General features: G+C 36.4%; 1 protein-coding gene across 2 annotated transcripts in view; it reads right to left on the reverse strand.

The window, feature by feature from the left end:
- Nucleotides 1-15,822, reverse strand: part of dach2.L (dachshund family transcription factor 2 L homeolog) — a 332,937-nt gene that overhangs the window by 135,419 nt on the left and 181,696 nt on the right. For both annotated transcript variants that reach the window (XM_018229136.2, NM_001095278.1), the window contains 1 exon segment: nt 15,274-15,389. In XM_018229136.2, the coding sequence (XP_018084625.1) occupies nt 15,274-15,389 (116 nt within the window).

A 15,822-nucleotide genomic window follows, 5' to 3' on the forward strand; every position in this document is an offset into this window, starting at 1 on the left:
GGACTTGCTATAAGTGTCCTTGAAATAGGGGCTGCACTATCAGGGGAATGTAATAAAAGTCGCAAAGAGCAAAACAATTCACACCAATAAGACTTACGGGGGAATGTAATAAAAATCGCTAACGGAAAAACTATTCGCAATGCGAAAAGTTATGCCTTTGCGCGAACAAATTTTGCTTTGTGCGAATTTAATATAGTTTTGCGAGCCCGGAAACTGTTTAGCGACCACTTCCGACAGTGAAAGACCGTGTGCGAATTTTATAGTTTGCGCCAAAGTAATAAAACTTCTTACTGAAAAAGTCGTTATGTTTGCTCCAAAAGATTACGACACCTTCAAGCACTTCTTATGAGTGCGCAATTAAAATTCGCAATGCGCAATTAAAAGTCGCAATGCGCAATTAAAATTCGCAATGCAATAACAGTTTAAGGAACAATCGGGGGAATGTAATAAAAATCGCTAACGGAAAAACTATTCGCAATGCGAAAAGTTATGCCTTTGCGCGAACAAATTTTGCTTTGTGCGAATTTAATATAGCTTTTGCGAGCCCGGAAACTGTTTAGCGACCACTTCCGACAGTGAAAGACCGTTTGCGAATTTTATAGTTTGCGCCAATGCGCAGTCAATGTAATAAAACTTCTTACTGAAAAAGTCGTTATGTTTGCTCCAGAAGATTACGACACCTTCAAGCACCTCTTATGAGTGCGCAATTAAAATTCGCAATGCGCAATTAAAATTCGCAATGCGCAATTAAAATTCGCAATGCAATAACAGTTTAAGGAACAATATTACATTGCGAGTTGTGGATTTTTAGTCTTATTGGTGCGAATTATTTTGCTCTTTGCGACTTTTATTACATTCCCCTGAATATTACATTGCGAGATGTGGATTTTTAGTCTTATTGGTGCGAATTGTTTTGCTCTTTGCGACTTTTATTACATTCCCCTGTAAAAATCCACATCTCGCAATGTAATATTGTTCCTTAAACTGTTATTGCATTGCGAATTTTAATTGCGCATTGCGAATTTTAATTGCGCACTCATAAGAAGTGCTTGAAGGTGTCGTAATCTTTTGGAGCAAACATAACGACTTTTTCAGTAAGAAGTTTTATTACATTGACTGCGCATTGGCGCAAACTATAAAATTCGCAAACGGTCTTTCACTGTCGGAAGTGGTCGCTAAACAGTTTCCGGGCTCGCAAAAGCTATATTAAATTCGCACAAAGCAAAATTTGTTCGCGCAAAGGCATAACTTTTCGCATTGCGAATAGTTTTTCCGTTAGCGATTTTTATTACATTCCCCCGTTTATGTTTTAAAGGAACAATAACACCAAAAGACTGAAAGTGTATCAAAGTAATTAAAATATAATGTACTGTTGCCTTGCACTGATTAAAACTGGAGTGTTTGCTACAGAAAGACACCTATAGTTTATATAAATAAGCTGCTGGGTGCAGCTATTTAAGATGGAAAAAAGGAAAGGCACAGGTTACATAGCAGATAGATAAAACATATTGTATTGGACAGAGATTATCTGTTACTGTATGTGCTATGTAATTTGTGCATTTTCTCTTTTTTCTACCTTGAATGGCTGCCCCCATGGCTACACGGCAGCTTATTTATATAAACGATAGTATTGTTTCTGAAGCTAACACACAGCTTTTACCAGTGCATACTAACAGTCTATTATTTGTTAATTACTTTAAAACACTTTTCTTTTTGGTGCTACTGTTCCTTTAATTGGTCCATAGCATGTATATGTTTTTTAATGGGGAAATCTTTTTTACGGTTTAGTGCTACTTCTTATATCTGCCACTGGGGTTAATTGTATTAAAGGTTCTGATTGCCCTACAGAACACGTTTCTTTTCCTTTCTCCTAATATATGTTACAGTGGAATATTCAGGAGCATCCGATTTCTACCTCCACTATTTTCTTTTCTGGGTATGCAGACTTATTATGTATACCATCAAGTGCAAGGCACTGAGTGCAGCAATGGCAGGTGCAAGCAAGACCTTCTCTTAATACCTTCCCTGAGTAGAAGTTAAGTAGAGGTATTCCTTGCACCTCAAGTCCTGCCATGCATGTCCTGAATAATATTCAAAGTAGGGGACTGTCTAGGGATTCCCGTGATTTCTCATGTGCTACTGCTACAGTACGCCTGATCCTGGCTGTGCCATATACAGAAAGAGAACAGAGCTAAGGGTGCGAAGAAAACTCAGAAGTGCAAATAGTTCTTTGTATGTCTATTTTAGACTTTGCACCTTGCAGCCTCTTAGAAAATCAGCCATTATGCTTTGATTTGATATTGTAATTTGGAGTTAGAGACACCAGTAGAAAGAATGGACCAAACGATTTCCTCTTTGAACAATATCTGATTGGGGTTCATGCATACATGTATTAATGAGGCAGGGAAGACAACACACTGTAGACAGAAAAAATCAGCATGGGCCCTCCATGTGCTCCAACAGGGCTACTAGTTAGGTGTGGAACATTAGAAAAGGCACTCTTATTTAGCAACCTGGCCAGATGAGCAGCAATTTATGTGCATTGCCAGCTTTAGATTGCAGAGCTTGCCCATATGGGATATTGCTTTCTACAAACACCCAAAACAGCTTTCAGACATCTGTCAGTTAAAATGCATCAATTTTATGGGTTTTCAGCAAATTGCATTTCATTTACCAGTCTGAATTATGATGGTGATTGATTGAATTACAACAATTACAAAGAAATGTGCATCTGTCCACCCCACTGATCATATTTATAAATGATTAAAATCATCTGCCTTTTGTGTCTAATTGTAATCAAGACTGTGGGTAGGGGTGGATATCTTCCCAAAAAACTGATGTATATTAAAGGTACAGTATTTACATTAAAACAATTATATATTTTTTTTTAGATATTGTGTATCTTTATAAATGGGAATTACATTCAGTTTGAACAATTGTTTCTTGTGTCACTTAATTGTTATTAAGCTTGTTGACTACTTTTTAACTCTATAAAGTAATGTAGATCACATTAATAGTAACCTATTAGCCATGTTAAAAAGCGTAGCATTATATCTGAGACAACAATATCAAAAACTAAGATTTTCTAATTGGATTAGCCAGAATAAACATAATAAATGAAAGAGAAGAAAGGAAAAAAGGAAATTTCACACTAAGTGAAAGCTTGACTTATAGGAAGTGGCAGCTCTGATAGCCCGAGGTGTTGAATTCGTTTTGCCACTCGATAATTTGACTGATTCACTCGAGTGGCCAGAAGAGGACATTTTCTGCCTGATTTCAGTGTAATCAAGTCACCTGCTCTAAGATTGCTGGGGCCAAGTCAATTGCATTCTGCTGAGCACCGAATGTGTATAGAGAGGCTAGAACTGTATTTTCTGCATAAGTGGGCAAAATTATTAGACTTACTGACATACATATACTGATAGGAATAAGCTCATCGTCAAGTGATATGTCGTCGTTGCAGTGCTTTGGCAGGTTTGATAAGGCAAAAATCTCCCAGTGAAAATAAGCATTAGGCGGAGTGTAATAATCTTGGATATTTTGCCAGTATGCCTTAAGCACATCTTTCATGTTAGAAGAATAAGTGCTTATACTAAAAGCAAAGCATGTGTATATTTCTAGTGGTTTATTCCACTTACCAGCCCCTCTATCCAATTGATTTTAGCACTAATAATCAGAATCTTACCATATGATAAGATATATGGTAGCTATTTCTCCCCTACTTCTATTAAGAGTCAACAAAGCCTTTCTGGTCTGTACATAGTCTTACAGGATAGAGACAGGCAGCCCTTCCTTTTCAGAGAAAGCTTAACACTACATACAGTATGGAGCTTCCCCAAAACAGGAGCCCATTTATTATCATTCAGATTTTCCACAAATCTCAGAAAATTTGTGGTTTTCCTATTTTTTTTTTAAAAAAAGGCCCAAAATATTTGTGACTGATTAAGTGTAAAAAACCCGAAAAAACTACAAAACTTTGCCTGGTAAAAGTTATCGAGGTCTTATACAAGTCAATGGTAGCTGTGCTGATCCTATAGGAATGTTTTTTTAATCAATTTAGACTTTTACAGGTTTTCAGATTTTTTTTCGCTAGGAATTGTCCAAAAATTGTTTAGAAGTTTTCAAGGTATTCAGATTTTTTTTAAAGGAACAGTAACGTCAAAAAATAAAAGTGTTTTAAAGTAATGAAAATATAAAGTAGTGTTGCCCTGCACTGGTAACACTGGTGTGTTTGCTTAAGAAACACTACTATTGTTTATATAAATAAGCTGCTGTGTAGCAATGGGGGCAGCCATTCAAAGGAGAAAAAGCTGAAGTTACACAGCAGATAGCAGATAAGCTCTGTCTGTCTAATGGTGTTATCTGTTATCCATTAGTTAACCTGTGCCATATAGCCGTTTTTCAATTTCCGCCATTGCTCAACAGCAGCTTGTTTATATGAACTATAGTAGTGTTTCTGAAGCAAACACATCAGTTTTACCAGTGCAGGGCAACAGTACCTGATATTTTCATTACTTTAAAACACTTGAATTTTTTGGTGTTACTGTTCCTTTAAATTCCATGACATGCGTAGTTTTAAAGTTTGTGAGTTTAGTCGCGGTTTCAACAACCTGTAATTCCTAAAAAGCCTCCACGAGCCCACCTTCCAAAAGGTTACAACAGAGGGTGCTGAGAACCTGCGGACAAAACATTTGCACCTTCTGAAGTGCTGGAGATCTCCTTTAGTCTGTATGCTTTGGGTGACAGCTGTGTAACAAGAGATCCATAGGTTTGAACTGCAAAATGCTGACACCAAACTCTCATGCCCCTAGTCACCCAAACTTCTTACTAGCCTCCCCCATCTGCTCATATCACTCAGCTACTACATTAGGTATCCTATGTAGGCTCTTTAAAATTGCATTTGCTTTTTAATGTTTATCTCTTCTAAATAAAAGATTACCGTGCACCGATCAGGTCCCTGAGTGGTCAAAAATTCGTAGTTACATCCTTTTATGCTGAACTACTATTCTCTTGTAGTGGTTTTACATTTCTGCTGTACAAACACCCATATATATATATATATATATATATATATATATATATATATATATATATATATATATATATATATATATATATATATATATATATACATAATTTCTTTATTTTTATTACTGAAAAAGGTTTTATGAGAATAGAACTGGCATGTAGCAAGTAAGTAAATTATACTAAAGCTGTCATTCCAGCAGTCTATGGTCATTTTCTACATTAAGATTGTTTCTTTGTGCTTTTATGTAAGACACAAGAGTGGCATCTCTCCTTTTATTAGAAAAAGACCATTAAGTAATGAAGTTAAAAACGGCATGGGTTTGACGCAGGGATATTTTAAGCTATTTTCTACTTGACATATGTTACAGCATGAATCATTCTCTACTGTGCGGAAGCCCAAGAAGGAGCAAACCTGATCTGTTAATAAAATATAAGGTGACCTTGCCTAATTGAGCCAGTTAGCGCAGAGAAAAAAATTCTTTCAACATGAGAAACAAAATCCAGAAACATTATCAGATCATGCATTAATCAGGAGCTATGCTGGTATTTGTTTCATTTCACCCATCACACAACAGTTATTGTGGATTTTGGAGGAAGTACAGTAATACTATGCAGAGGTGGTGAACTATAGCCTCAGCATCAAAACTTCATTTTTTTCTGCTTTTTTTTTTTTTCCTAGATACAAATCTATTAAAGCAAAGCAGATTGTGTTTTATGTGGTTTACCCCTTTAGAGGGAGAGAAAACCCAGTTAGCAGAATAAATGCTGTTAATTACAATGGTCAGGGATTTGGAACAGGTCTAAGTTTTGTCTAAAATGTTTTGGACACCATGAAAAAACACAACAAAAATGGCACCAGCACTCACCCTAACTGAAACTTCTTGTTACTGACATGGATATGCACTGCTGATATATTGATATATGCAGTTCAAACACCTACATTCCCTTCCCAGCACTTCTGAATTAGGTTTCTTAGGCCACTTCTTGATTGGAGTAGTAATTTTACACTGCTGCCTAAATACATGAGAGCTGAGTTTTTTTTTATATATTCACATGACTGTTATTAAGCAAAAATATTGGTTCAGAATTATTTCCATTTCTTTTTAGGATTTTTATTTTAATACTTCTGCTGTGAATATGACGTTCCTTTAGCTAAAATCCTGTGCTGTGCCCTAGTAGCAGTGTTGGACTTGGCTCGCAAGTCACTGGGAGAAAACCCACTGGGTCTCAGACTTCATAAGCCCTGCCATTCCCAGGGCCCACTCCCCTGCCCAGACCAAGGGAAGTTCTCCCCACCCAGGCATTCAAGAGGAAAGTTAATTAGGAGGATGGTAAAGGGAATGGGGCGGAAGCATGGTGTGTGTGTGTGCGGAGGGGGTTGGAGGACACTGGGAAGAGGCCCCATGAGTTCACCAGGAGGGCCCTTGAACTCACAGCCCAGTGAGCCTTGTACACTCCAGTCCAACCCTGCCTGGAAGATAGACAATTTGTTGATACATAGCATTTGAGAGAGCAAGTATAACATACTACAATGTGGTGTTCACTCATCAGTTGATTTTTTGTATTAAGGAGGGTGGGAGGTAAAATAATGTAAGTGGAAAGAGGGGCATTCACAAGCCTCCTTGATATTATACACTCTCCAGAGATGTTCAATATAGCCTTGAGCCCAGTATTGACTGCTGTATTGCCACTGCACTGTACAGGCTTCTAGTAGCTACTAAAGCTACTGCTGCAATCAGGAAGGAAAGGCAAGTTGGGGGGAAAAGGGAGGGTACAAATGATTTGTTTCTAGACACCCTGGAGGGAAGTTCCACCTCTTATTTTAATTGCTTCAGCACTGGGAACTCCTCCTTCTTTTTCAATTGTACTGACATGTATAAATATCATTTTTACATAGCACCTTGCTTAATGGCAGTAATCAATATTAATAAATATGAATATAATCCTGATTGTTATATAGTTTAGTAGCATTTTAAAATTCAATTGTACATATATCACCGTAATGTACTTGAAAATGCATACAGCAAGACATATACAGAACCTCACAGACAATATTCTTACAAACAGGTAAACAGACACACAGATACATTTACAAAAATGACACCAAGGCACATAACATTCAATACCTTCCTCTGCGGTGTGTCCCAGGGCAGACCTGTGCATCTGTTCTGTGAAAATGAGCCTAGAAAAGTCGATGATTGCCTGCCTGCTTGCTGACACTCAGCATGAATCTTGAATTAGAGCATCGGCAGGAGAACCGGGGATAAGAGAAACAGCACAAAGCGGCTTGTAATAGGCAAAAGGAGCTGGGATTTCCCTCCCTCGTTCACACGACACTGAGAACCAGTTGGGGGATTTGGCCAGATCAAAGAAAAATATATTTCACGTGAAGAGAATAAACCTCACACCTCTCTAAATACCTCTGCATAATCTTATTACAAATGGTGCACGTCCGTTATAGTAATAAGTAGGCAAGGACGGTCAGCCTGTGTGGGAAATGCAGAATGTGAGCAGAATACTGTATGTTTGATGAACAGAAAACAGGTAAAGAATGGCAGTACAAAATGTTGATTCCACAACAGCAGTGGAAATTTAAAGAAAACAATAGATACTTGCAATTATAATCAAATAAATACAACTGGTGTAGTTATTTTTTTTTACTCAGTTCAAATAAAAAAAAGGCAAGAGGACTGCATTAGGCACACGTAACTCATGGCTATAATGTGTCTCATTAACCCTGTACGGGATGTCATACATTTTATAAAACCCAATAGAAATTCTTCACCACCAATTTTGGATTTCTGCAGCTTAGTAACCATCAAGTGAAATGTGCTGTTTTATTATAATTATTTGCTTAAAATTGATTATTTAGGAGATGGCCTTCCTGCAATTCAGGGCATTCTGCATAACAGATTTCAGGATCAGGGATTCTTTACCTGTAAGTCACTGATCTGTTTCATGCTACAAGTCCTAATGAGTTCTTTGTTGACATTATACAGTCAAAGTTGTTGTTGAATTGCACTTAGTGCAGAGGTATACCTAGGGTTGCTACCTGTCCTGTGTTCACCCGGACAGCCCAGTTTTCGGAAGGTCTGTCCGGGTGAAAACTGCCTGTTCAAATTAGAAAATCCAGACAGGACATTGTTAAATGGCATGTGATCAGCCAATCACTGACCATTGTTTTACAGTATGTTATATCTATATATATATATATATATATATATATATATATATATATATATATATATATATATATATATATATATATATATATATATATATATATATATATATATATATATATATATATATAGATAGATGTTATCTATAGCACCTATACATGGAAAGTTCTATCACTGATAGACCAGAACTCATCAGAATATTATTAGATTCTTCCCTGTGCTGAAGGGGTTATGACCCCACAGGAGGGCCATGATAGGAGTTAAGGTTGTGGTCAAACTATAACTAAAACTGGCCATACACACAGATATTATATAAGGTTTTGTTTGCTAATCTGCTCATTTTTGCCCTTAGATATTATTGTGGAAGATGGCTGTTTCTTTTATCAGACATTTTGGTTGTGTCCATTAATTTGTAAAACAATATGTGTATTTATATGCCTAATTTGGCAATAACCAATACTCTGCCTGCTGTCTGTGCCTGTACGACCCGTCTAAAAACCAACCTCTTCTCTTTCATATTTGCAAGGTATCAGTATTTATGTTAAGAAGTCATCATTTTGTATTCCAAATAATTGGTCTTTTGATCTGGTATATGACAATAATGTGACATGCATGGACAGCATTAAAGGGGCAGTATACCTCATTTTCAACTTGAGTTCAAAGAATGGGACTTGACTCAGACACCAAGCATAAAGACTCTAAAAGGCAGGGACAGCTCTGGTCATGACTACTAGGGGCACATTTACTAAGCTCGAGTGAAGGATCGAAGTAAAAAAAACGTAGAATTTTGATGGTTTTTTTGGGGTACTTCGACTTCGATTCGAACTAAAAATCGTTCGACTATTCGACCATTTGATAGTCGAAGTACTGTCTCTTTAAAAAAAACTTTGACTACCTACTTCGGCACTTTAAACCTACTGAGCTACAATGTTTGCGGGGACCTTCCCCATAAGCTTTCTAAGATTTTTTTGATCGAAGGAAAATCCTTCGATTGATGGATTAAAATCCTTCGAATCGTTAGATTCAAAGGATTTACTCGTTCGATCAATCGATTTTTCCTTAGATCGTTCGATCGAAGTATTTGCGGTAAATCCTTCAACTTCGATATTCGAAGTCGAAGGATTTTACTTTGAGGGTCGAATATCGAGGGTTAATTAACCCTCGATATTCGACCCTTAGTGAATGTGCCCACTAATGTAATAAAGTCATATTATTTAATATAATAGTACAAAGTAATAAAGTATTTAGTAAACAATATCTAATTACAGGTATATTGTTGTCTATGGTCTCTGATAAGTTTTGATGCTCTGACACTGAAAATCGTCTTTCATTTCTTATAGCTATACTGACAAGGTTGACAATGAAAGAATGTCTACATATATTTCATTTGAATTTTATCAAATCCTGCTGACATGTTTACATTTACGCCTCTGTGTGATGTCCACAAAATACATTTATGAAACTTCTCATGAATACAGATGAGGAGACGTCTTCTCACCATATCAGTTTTATCCAAACCCTTTTATTTATAGTTGGTGCAATGTTTTACTTACATCAGAATGTTTTCCCCTAAATTAATTGTTCTAAAAGCAGCTGGCAAACTTGCTTAAATGCACAATACCATAACCATAAATGTTGCATTTATTTAACTGACTTGTACACACAAATCAAAATGCCCAAGATATTAGAAGCCAGGAGAAGGAAAAATATACAGTACTTTTCTACCATGAAGTCTACACGATGGTTTATGGCCATTTTATTAGGCAATTCAAAAAAAAAGATAACATTAGTATTATTTATTTAGACAGTTTGGGTTGACTCTTACATTGTCCTTTACAAGTGAATGTTAAACAGATCAGACTGCCTGCTAAATAATAAATTAATATGCTTTGTTTACTATTGGCTTTGGTGCAAGTGCAACAGCACTAAGGGTGCAGAAATTGTGACCCTTTATCCATTTACATAGATCAATGGCATAGCAGTAAAAACAGCTATTAATAGTTCTACTGGTGCTCCCCAGTGCTTTGCACCTAACAGCACTATGCTAGCTTACATGTATAAATGACATGAAACTAGTCCTTGTGCCTCCCAATTATCGCCAAACCTGGATACAGTGCCGCCAAACTTAAACAATGCTGCAGTAGAAGTGAGGGTCAGCTTTTTGCAATCCATTTTAGTTCTTTTAGTCCCTGAATTGTATATTCCACCGTTATGCTTCATCCAGGCCTACTGGATGATTTGGCCATGCAAATGGATGGTTAAAACGGTTGTTCACCTTTAAATTAACTTTTATTATGATGTAGAGAGTGATACTCTGAGACACTTTGCAATTGGTTTTCATTTTTTATTATGTGTTTTTTTAGTTATCTTTTTATTCACCAACTCTCCACTTTGCAATTTAAGAGATCTGCATTGATTTGCAAGAGACTATAAATAAGAGAGGGTCTGAATAGAAAGATGAGTGATAAAAAGTAGAAATAACAATACATTTGTAGCCTTACAGATCATGTGTTTAGACTGTGTCAGTGACTTCCACTGGGAAGCTGGAAAGAGTCAAAAGAAGAAAGCAAATAATTCAAAAACTATAAAAAAAAAAAAAGAAAAGATGAAGACTAAAGGAAATGTTGCTTAGAATTAGCCATTCTACTGTATATCATACTAAAAGTTAATATAAATGTGAACCGCTCCTTTAATTAGTACTTTCTTCTGATCTCTTTCAGATCATGTGATACCTCAGGGACTTTATGGACTATAACTTTCTGTACAAAGTGCTTCATGGTGTATCTATAGATGCCCCTTGCTGTTCACCAGTAAAGTGCTGAATTATGTATAATTGAAAAATAATTAAAATGTCCACTACACTCCATGCTAAATAAACCTCCATTAGACCTTAATGAAACCAACAACAATAAGGTTGTTAGAGATCATATCAAGCAATTAAATTCCAAATTCACAAACTATAAATCTTATCTTAAATATTTACACATTTATGTAAGTGCAGGTGTTAAGCCTCTTGATTAATTAAGGTTGAGAAACTTTGTATAATGTTCTGCAGTCAGTGTAGGCAATCAAAGAGAAACTAGGGACATTTCAGTAATAATCCGGGACTATGGTCTGAACTGTCAAAATCAGAACTGTACCATGAAGATGGGACAGTTGGTAGGTATGTGCTAGTGCAGCTGAGTCTGCAGTAGTTAGTGGTTGTTTACTTGGGTGATCATCAAAGTATGTACCTTGAAATCCAATAGGTCTTATATTTCTGGTTATTTTTATTCTATTTCTATACAGGTATGGACCTGTTATCCAGGTCAGACTAGTGGTCTTTCCGTAATTTGAATCCCCATACTTTAAGCCCGCTAAAAAATCATTTTAACTTTAAATAAACCTGATAGCATTGTTTTAGCTCCAATAAGGATTAATTATATCTTAGTTGGGATCAAGTACAAGGTACTGTTTTATTATAACAGAGGAAAAAATATCATTTTTGAAATGTGAATGACTTGATTAAAATAGGGTCCATGGGTGATGGTAATGATGATAATTCGGAGCTTTCTCTTATTTTTCTTCTATCTTTTTACCACTTCTTTATCCAACTGTAGAACATCATCTACATATGTTGTGGGGCAATCTCTTGACTACAATACTCTCCTTTTTTGAAGTAATATAAAATAAAAGCCATTAAACACCATTAGCCTAGGGTTTACTGCATGGCTACCTTACTGCAGAGCAATATTTATTTTGCTCTTTTACAATAAGAGCAACTTTTCTGCCAATTTTCTGAAACACTAGACATGTCAAAGAGTGACTGCTCTTTCATGGCAGAAATGTTAATTATGCATTCCGTTTGACTTGCACAGGAAAAAAAAATGCCATATGTTGCTGAATATATAACATTTATGAGAGGCATAATTTATTCTATTTGTCTATTGGTACTTAATCAAGTAAAATAAAATGAATGCACTTCTCATTTAGGTGTATACAGTATGCAACCTGTCATTTTATATTTTCCTTCTATCATGATTTGAGCGAAAAAAGCACATAGAATATTATTTAGTTTTGTGCTAAAAATGTAAATATGCAACCACCAATATTTTGTAACCAATTGTTAATCCTAAAACTTGTGGACAGATCACGATGGCCCAGGCCTAAAATGGCAAAGATCTGGGGGTAGCATATTGCCCGCTGTACAAGGAGTCAGCCCATCATTATTTACTATATACTGCCCACTGGCCTCATCTGAACTGGGGACTGGGTGGGATGTTTTGGCAAATTTCCCACCTGCCCAGTCCCCAGTGGCGGCAAACAGCACCAGCAGTAGCAGCGGGGAACAGGTTATGGAGGTAGGGGTGTGCGCATGGGGGAGTGGTGTGTGAGCGGGTGGGGGTGTGCTGGGGGGTTGGTGGTGCAAGTGGATTAGGGGCACACAAGTCTTACAATTAAGAAGAAATGTAGTGATTACTGCAGGTAGAATTTAAGTAAAACTCAATGATTAGTGCAGGGTTAGATCATCAAGGCAAATATGCCCATTGTAAATTACAATTTATTAACATCAGACATAAAATACTGAAGCTGCTAATAATTAATTATATATTTCTCTATGGAAGATTCAGGATAAGATAAAGATACCATGCCTTCTGGTGTCGTCACAGTATCTTGGCATCTCAATGTAAATAATAATAAAAGAAAATGTAAGCTTCGTTGGGCTGATGCTTGCAATGACCAGGTCTCCAAACAGAGGTCTGCAAACAGGTTGAGCTGTATGAATTCAACCTCTGAATAAGCATATTGTGGCTTTTTAAAGTATTGCTTATTAAAGTTTTTGATATTGTTTTGTAGGCAGACAGGCTTGAAACGTCTGTGCCTATCAAATACAAATCACAGTCCTCGGGCTGACCAGTGTTTCTTATCGGTGATTTCTGTGTAAGGAACTATCCACTGGAATGTCAAAATAATCAGCGGCAAAACAAATGGCACATTTATAAGCCTTCCAGTGTTTTTCATTTTTCTCCTTCTCCTTTTTTTTATGTTGTAATTTGCAATTCCTCCCAAGAGAACAGTAAGCTAGCAGAGCATAAATGTGCCAGGGAGAAAAATAACATGGTTAGTGCAACATGTGCATAATTTTTGCAATTATTTGACTAAATGTTTATTTGTTTAAAAGCAACGAGTTGGCTTTTATACCGCGGCTATGTAATCAGAATTAAATATTTCCTCATTTTATGTAGTTTTGGGGACAGACCAGATGGAATGCAATGCACTCTGGGATATGTCATTTATCACTGTGACAATGTGTAGGTTAGCAGTGATCCTCTCGCCACAGGGGAAGAATGAGATGCAAGTGTGAAGCAGCATTACGGCTGGACTACTGAAGTTTGGCAGTGCTTGCACCACTCATTAATTTAATCATATTAATTTATTAGTCATATATATCAAAGTAATTCACTGCAGAATTGTCAAGATGAACAATTCATATGCCAGCAAAATCCCAAAAGGGCCCAAATACTGTGGTTACATTTGCTTCTGCTTTGCAAAACAGCTGCAGGAAGATCAAACATCGCAGCTAAAATGACAAAGATGCTTCTCACGCCACATTCCCACTGCAGAGAATTTTGAAAAGTAAAATATCGCTTAACCTAAGGCTAATTTTAGTTTTATTGCCTATATTCAACACTAAGATAATATATAGAGCGAGGAAAAAAAATAAAAAAAATGACCTGGGTTAACGCTGTATAGTGATGCTGGACATGTGGGATTCTAATGCACAGATAAAGTTCACAATATGTATTGGATTATTAAAGTGTTGCCTTTGGCATTCCTCACCATTATCTGTCTGTATTTATGTTCAGAATTAATAGAATTATTTTTTCTGAATACACAAAAAAAGTCTCAACCACTTTGGAACTTGTTTTCATAGACAATAGTAGATGTCTGTTAGATCCAGGGTATTAAATATATTATATTTCAGTATGTTATAGAATGGCCAATTCTAAGCAACTATTCAATTGGTCTTCATTATTTATGTTTTTAAAGTTTTGTAATTATTTGCCTTCTTCATATGACTCTTTCCAGTTTTCCGATGGGGGTCACTAATCCCATCTAAAAAACAGATGCCCTTTAGGGCTACAAATGTATTTTTAGTGCTACGTTTTATTACTCATCTTTCTATTCAGGCCTCTGATATTCAGCAATGTTTTCATCTGGAGACTGACATTTCGACCTCAACAAAGTTCTTTTACAAAGTATGGGACAAGTATGGGATCCATTATCTGGACACCCGTTATCCAGAAATCTCCAAATTACATGAAGGCCATCTGCCATAATTCTATTTTTTTTTTTTAAATGATTCCTTTTTCCCTGTAATAATAAAACCATGTCTTGTAATTGATTTTAATTAAGATATAATTAATCCTTATTGGATATAGAACAATCATATTTAGTTTAATTAATATTTAAATGAATCCTTAGTAGACAAAGTATGGAGATCCAAATTACAGAAAGATCCCTTAGCAAGAAAACTCCAAGCATTCAGGATAACAGCTCCCATACCTGTATATGCATATGCACTTGTTCTCTTAAAAGGGTTGAACTTGACATATATTTGTCTTTTTTCAACCCAATATTCTTGGAGACTATTCTTGGACGCCAGTGACTATTCTTGGACGCAGGGACTATTCTTGGGCGCTGGCGACTATTCTTAGATGCCGGCGACCGTTTTTGCGCTTGACCCGAGTATAAGCCGAGGTAGAGTTTTTCAGCATATTTTGGGGGCTGAAAAACTCGGCTTATACTCGAGTATATACGTTAACTATGCAGCAACATTCTTTAGAGGGATCTCCCATTGTCACCATAACCCAATGAATTATATTGTGTTTAGCAGCTTAGTTTTTTCTTTTTTTGTTAAGACATCCTATCTCTTTTTTGAAACTATTATCTTTAGCAGCTGATTTATCTATATTTGGATAATTACATTTCTTTCTTAAACTGCAACCACATAAATATTACTATGTAGATAATGTTCTGTGGGTCAGTGCATGTGGATGGTAAAAAAAAAGAGTTTCCTTACCTGTGGGAGATATTAGTCCTGGTGATAAAAGACCTGGAACTCCGTGAGTCAGTAGACGTGCATTTTCTTGAATTCCAACTCCTAGTGAACGTTTCGGAGGTCTTCCTGGTCGGGAGCTGTGGATATATAATGTAAAATGGAATGTTAACAAAATAAAATAAAGTCCATGTTTATTCTCATTGCAATCCAGTACTGCAAACAGATATTTTGCCATTTGACTCTTCTCAGGCACCAACACTTTGTAAATCGGTATAGTCACTAGGAAGATGCATTATAATCAAGGAGGCAAAGGTCTATGAATAGTTTGCCTTGGAAAGTCCTATCTCATCTCATCTCAGTCCTATCCAAGTGATCCTATAAAGTCTCTGCATGTTTCAGATGTTAACTGCACATACTGTACTACAGTAACCTAGACTGCCATACATGCATTTCAGACTGGCAAAACTTTCACAAGAGAGTAAAGATAATGTCAATGTATAATGGGCTGTCTAGGCTGCTGTAGAATTATACTGTATACTGTATACACTGTAGAGAGGGAGGGAGAGATTG

The sequence above is a fragment of the Xenopus laevis genome, chromosome 8L (genome assembly GCF_017654675.1).
Source record: "Xenopus laevis strain J_2021 chromosome 8L, Xenopus_laevis_v10.1, whole genome shotgun sequence".
In the NCBI taxonomy this organism is placed as follows: Eukaryota; Metazoa; Chordata; class Amphibia; order Anura; family Pipidae; genus Xenopus; species Xenopus laevis.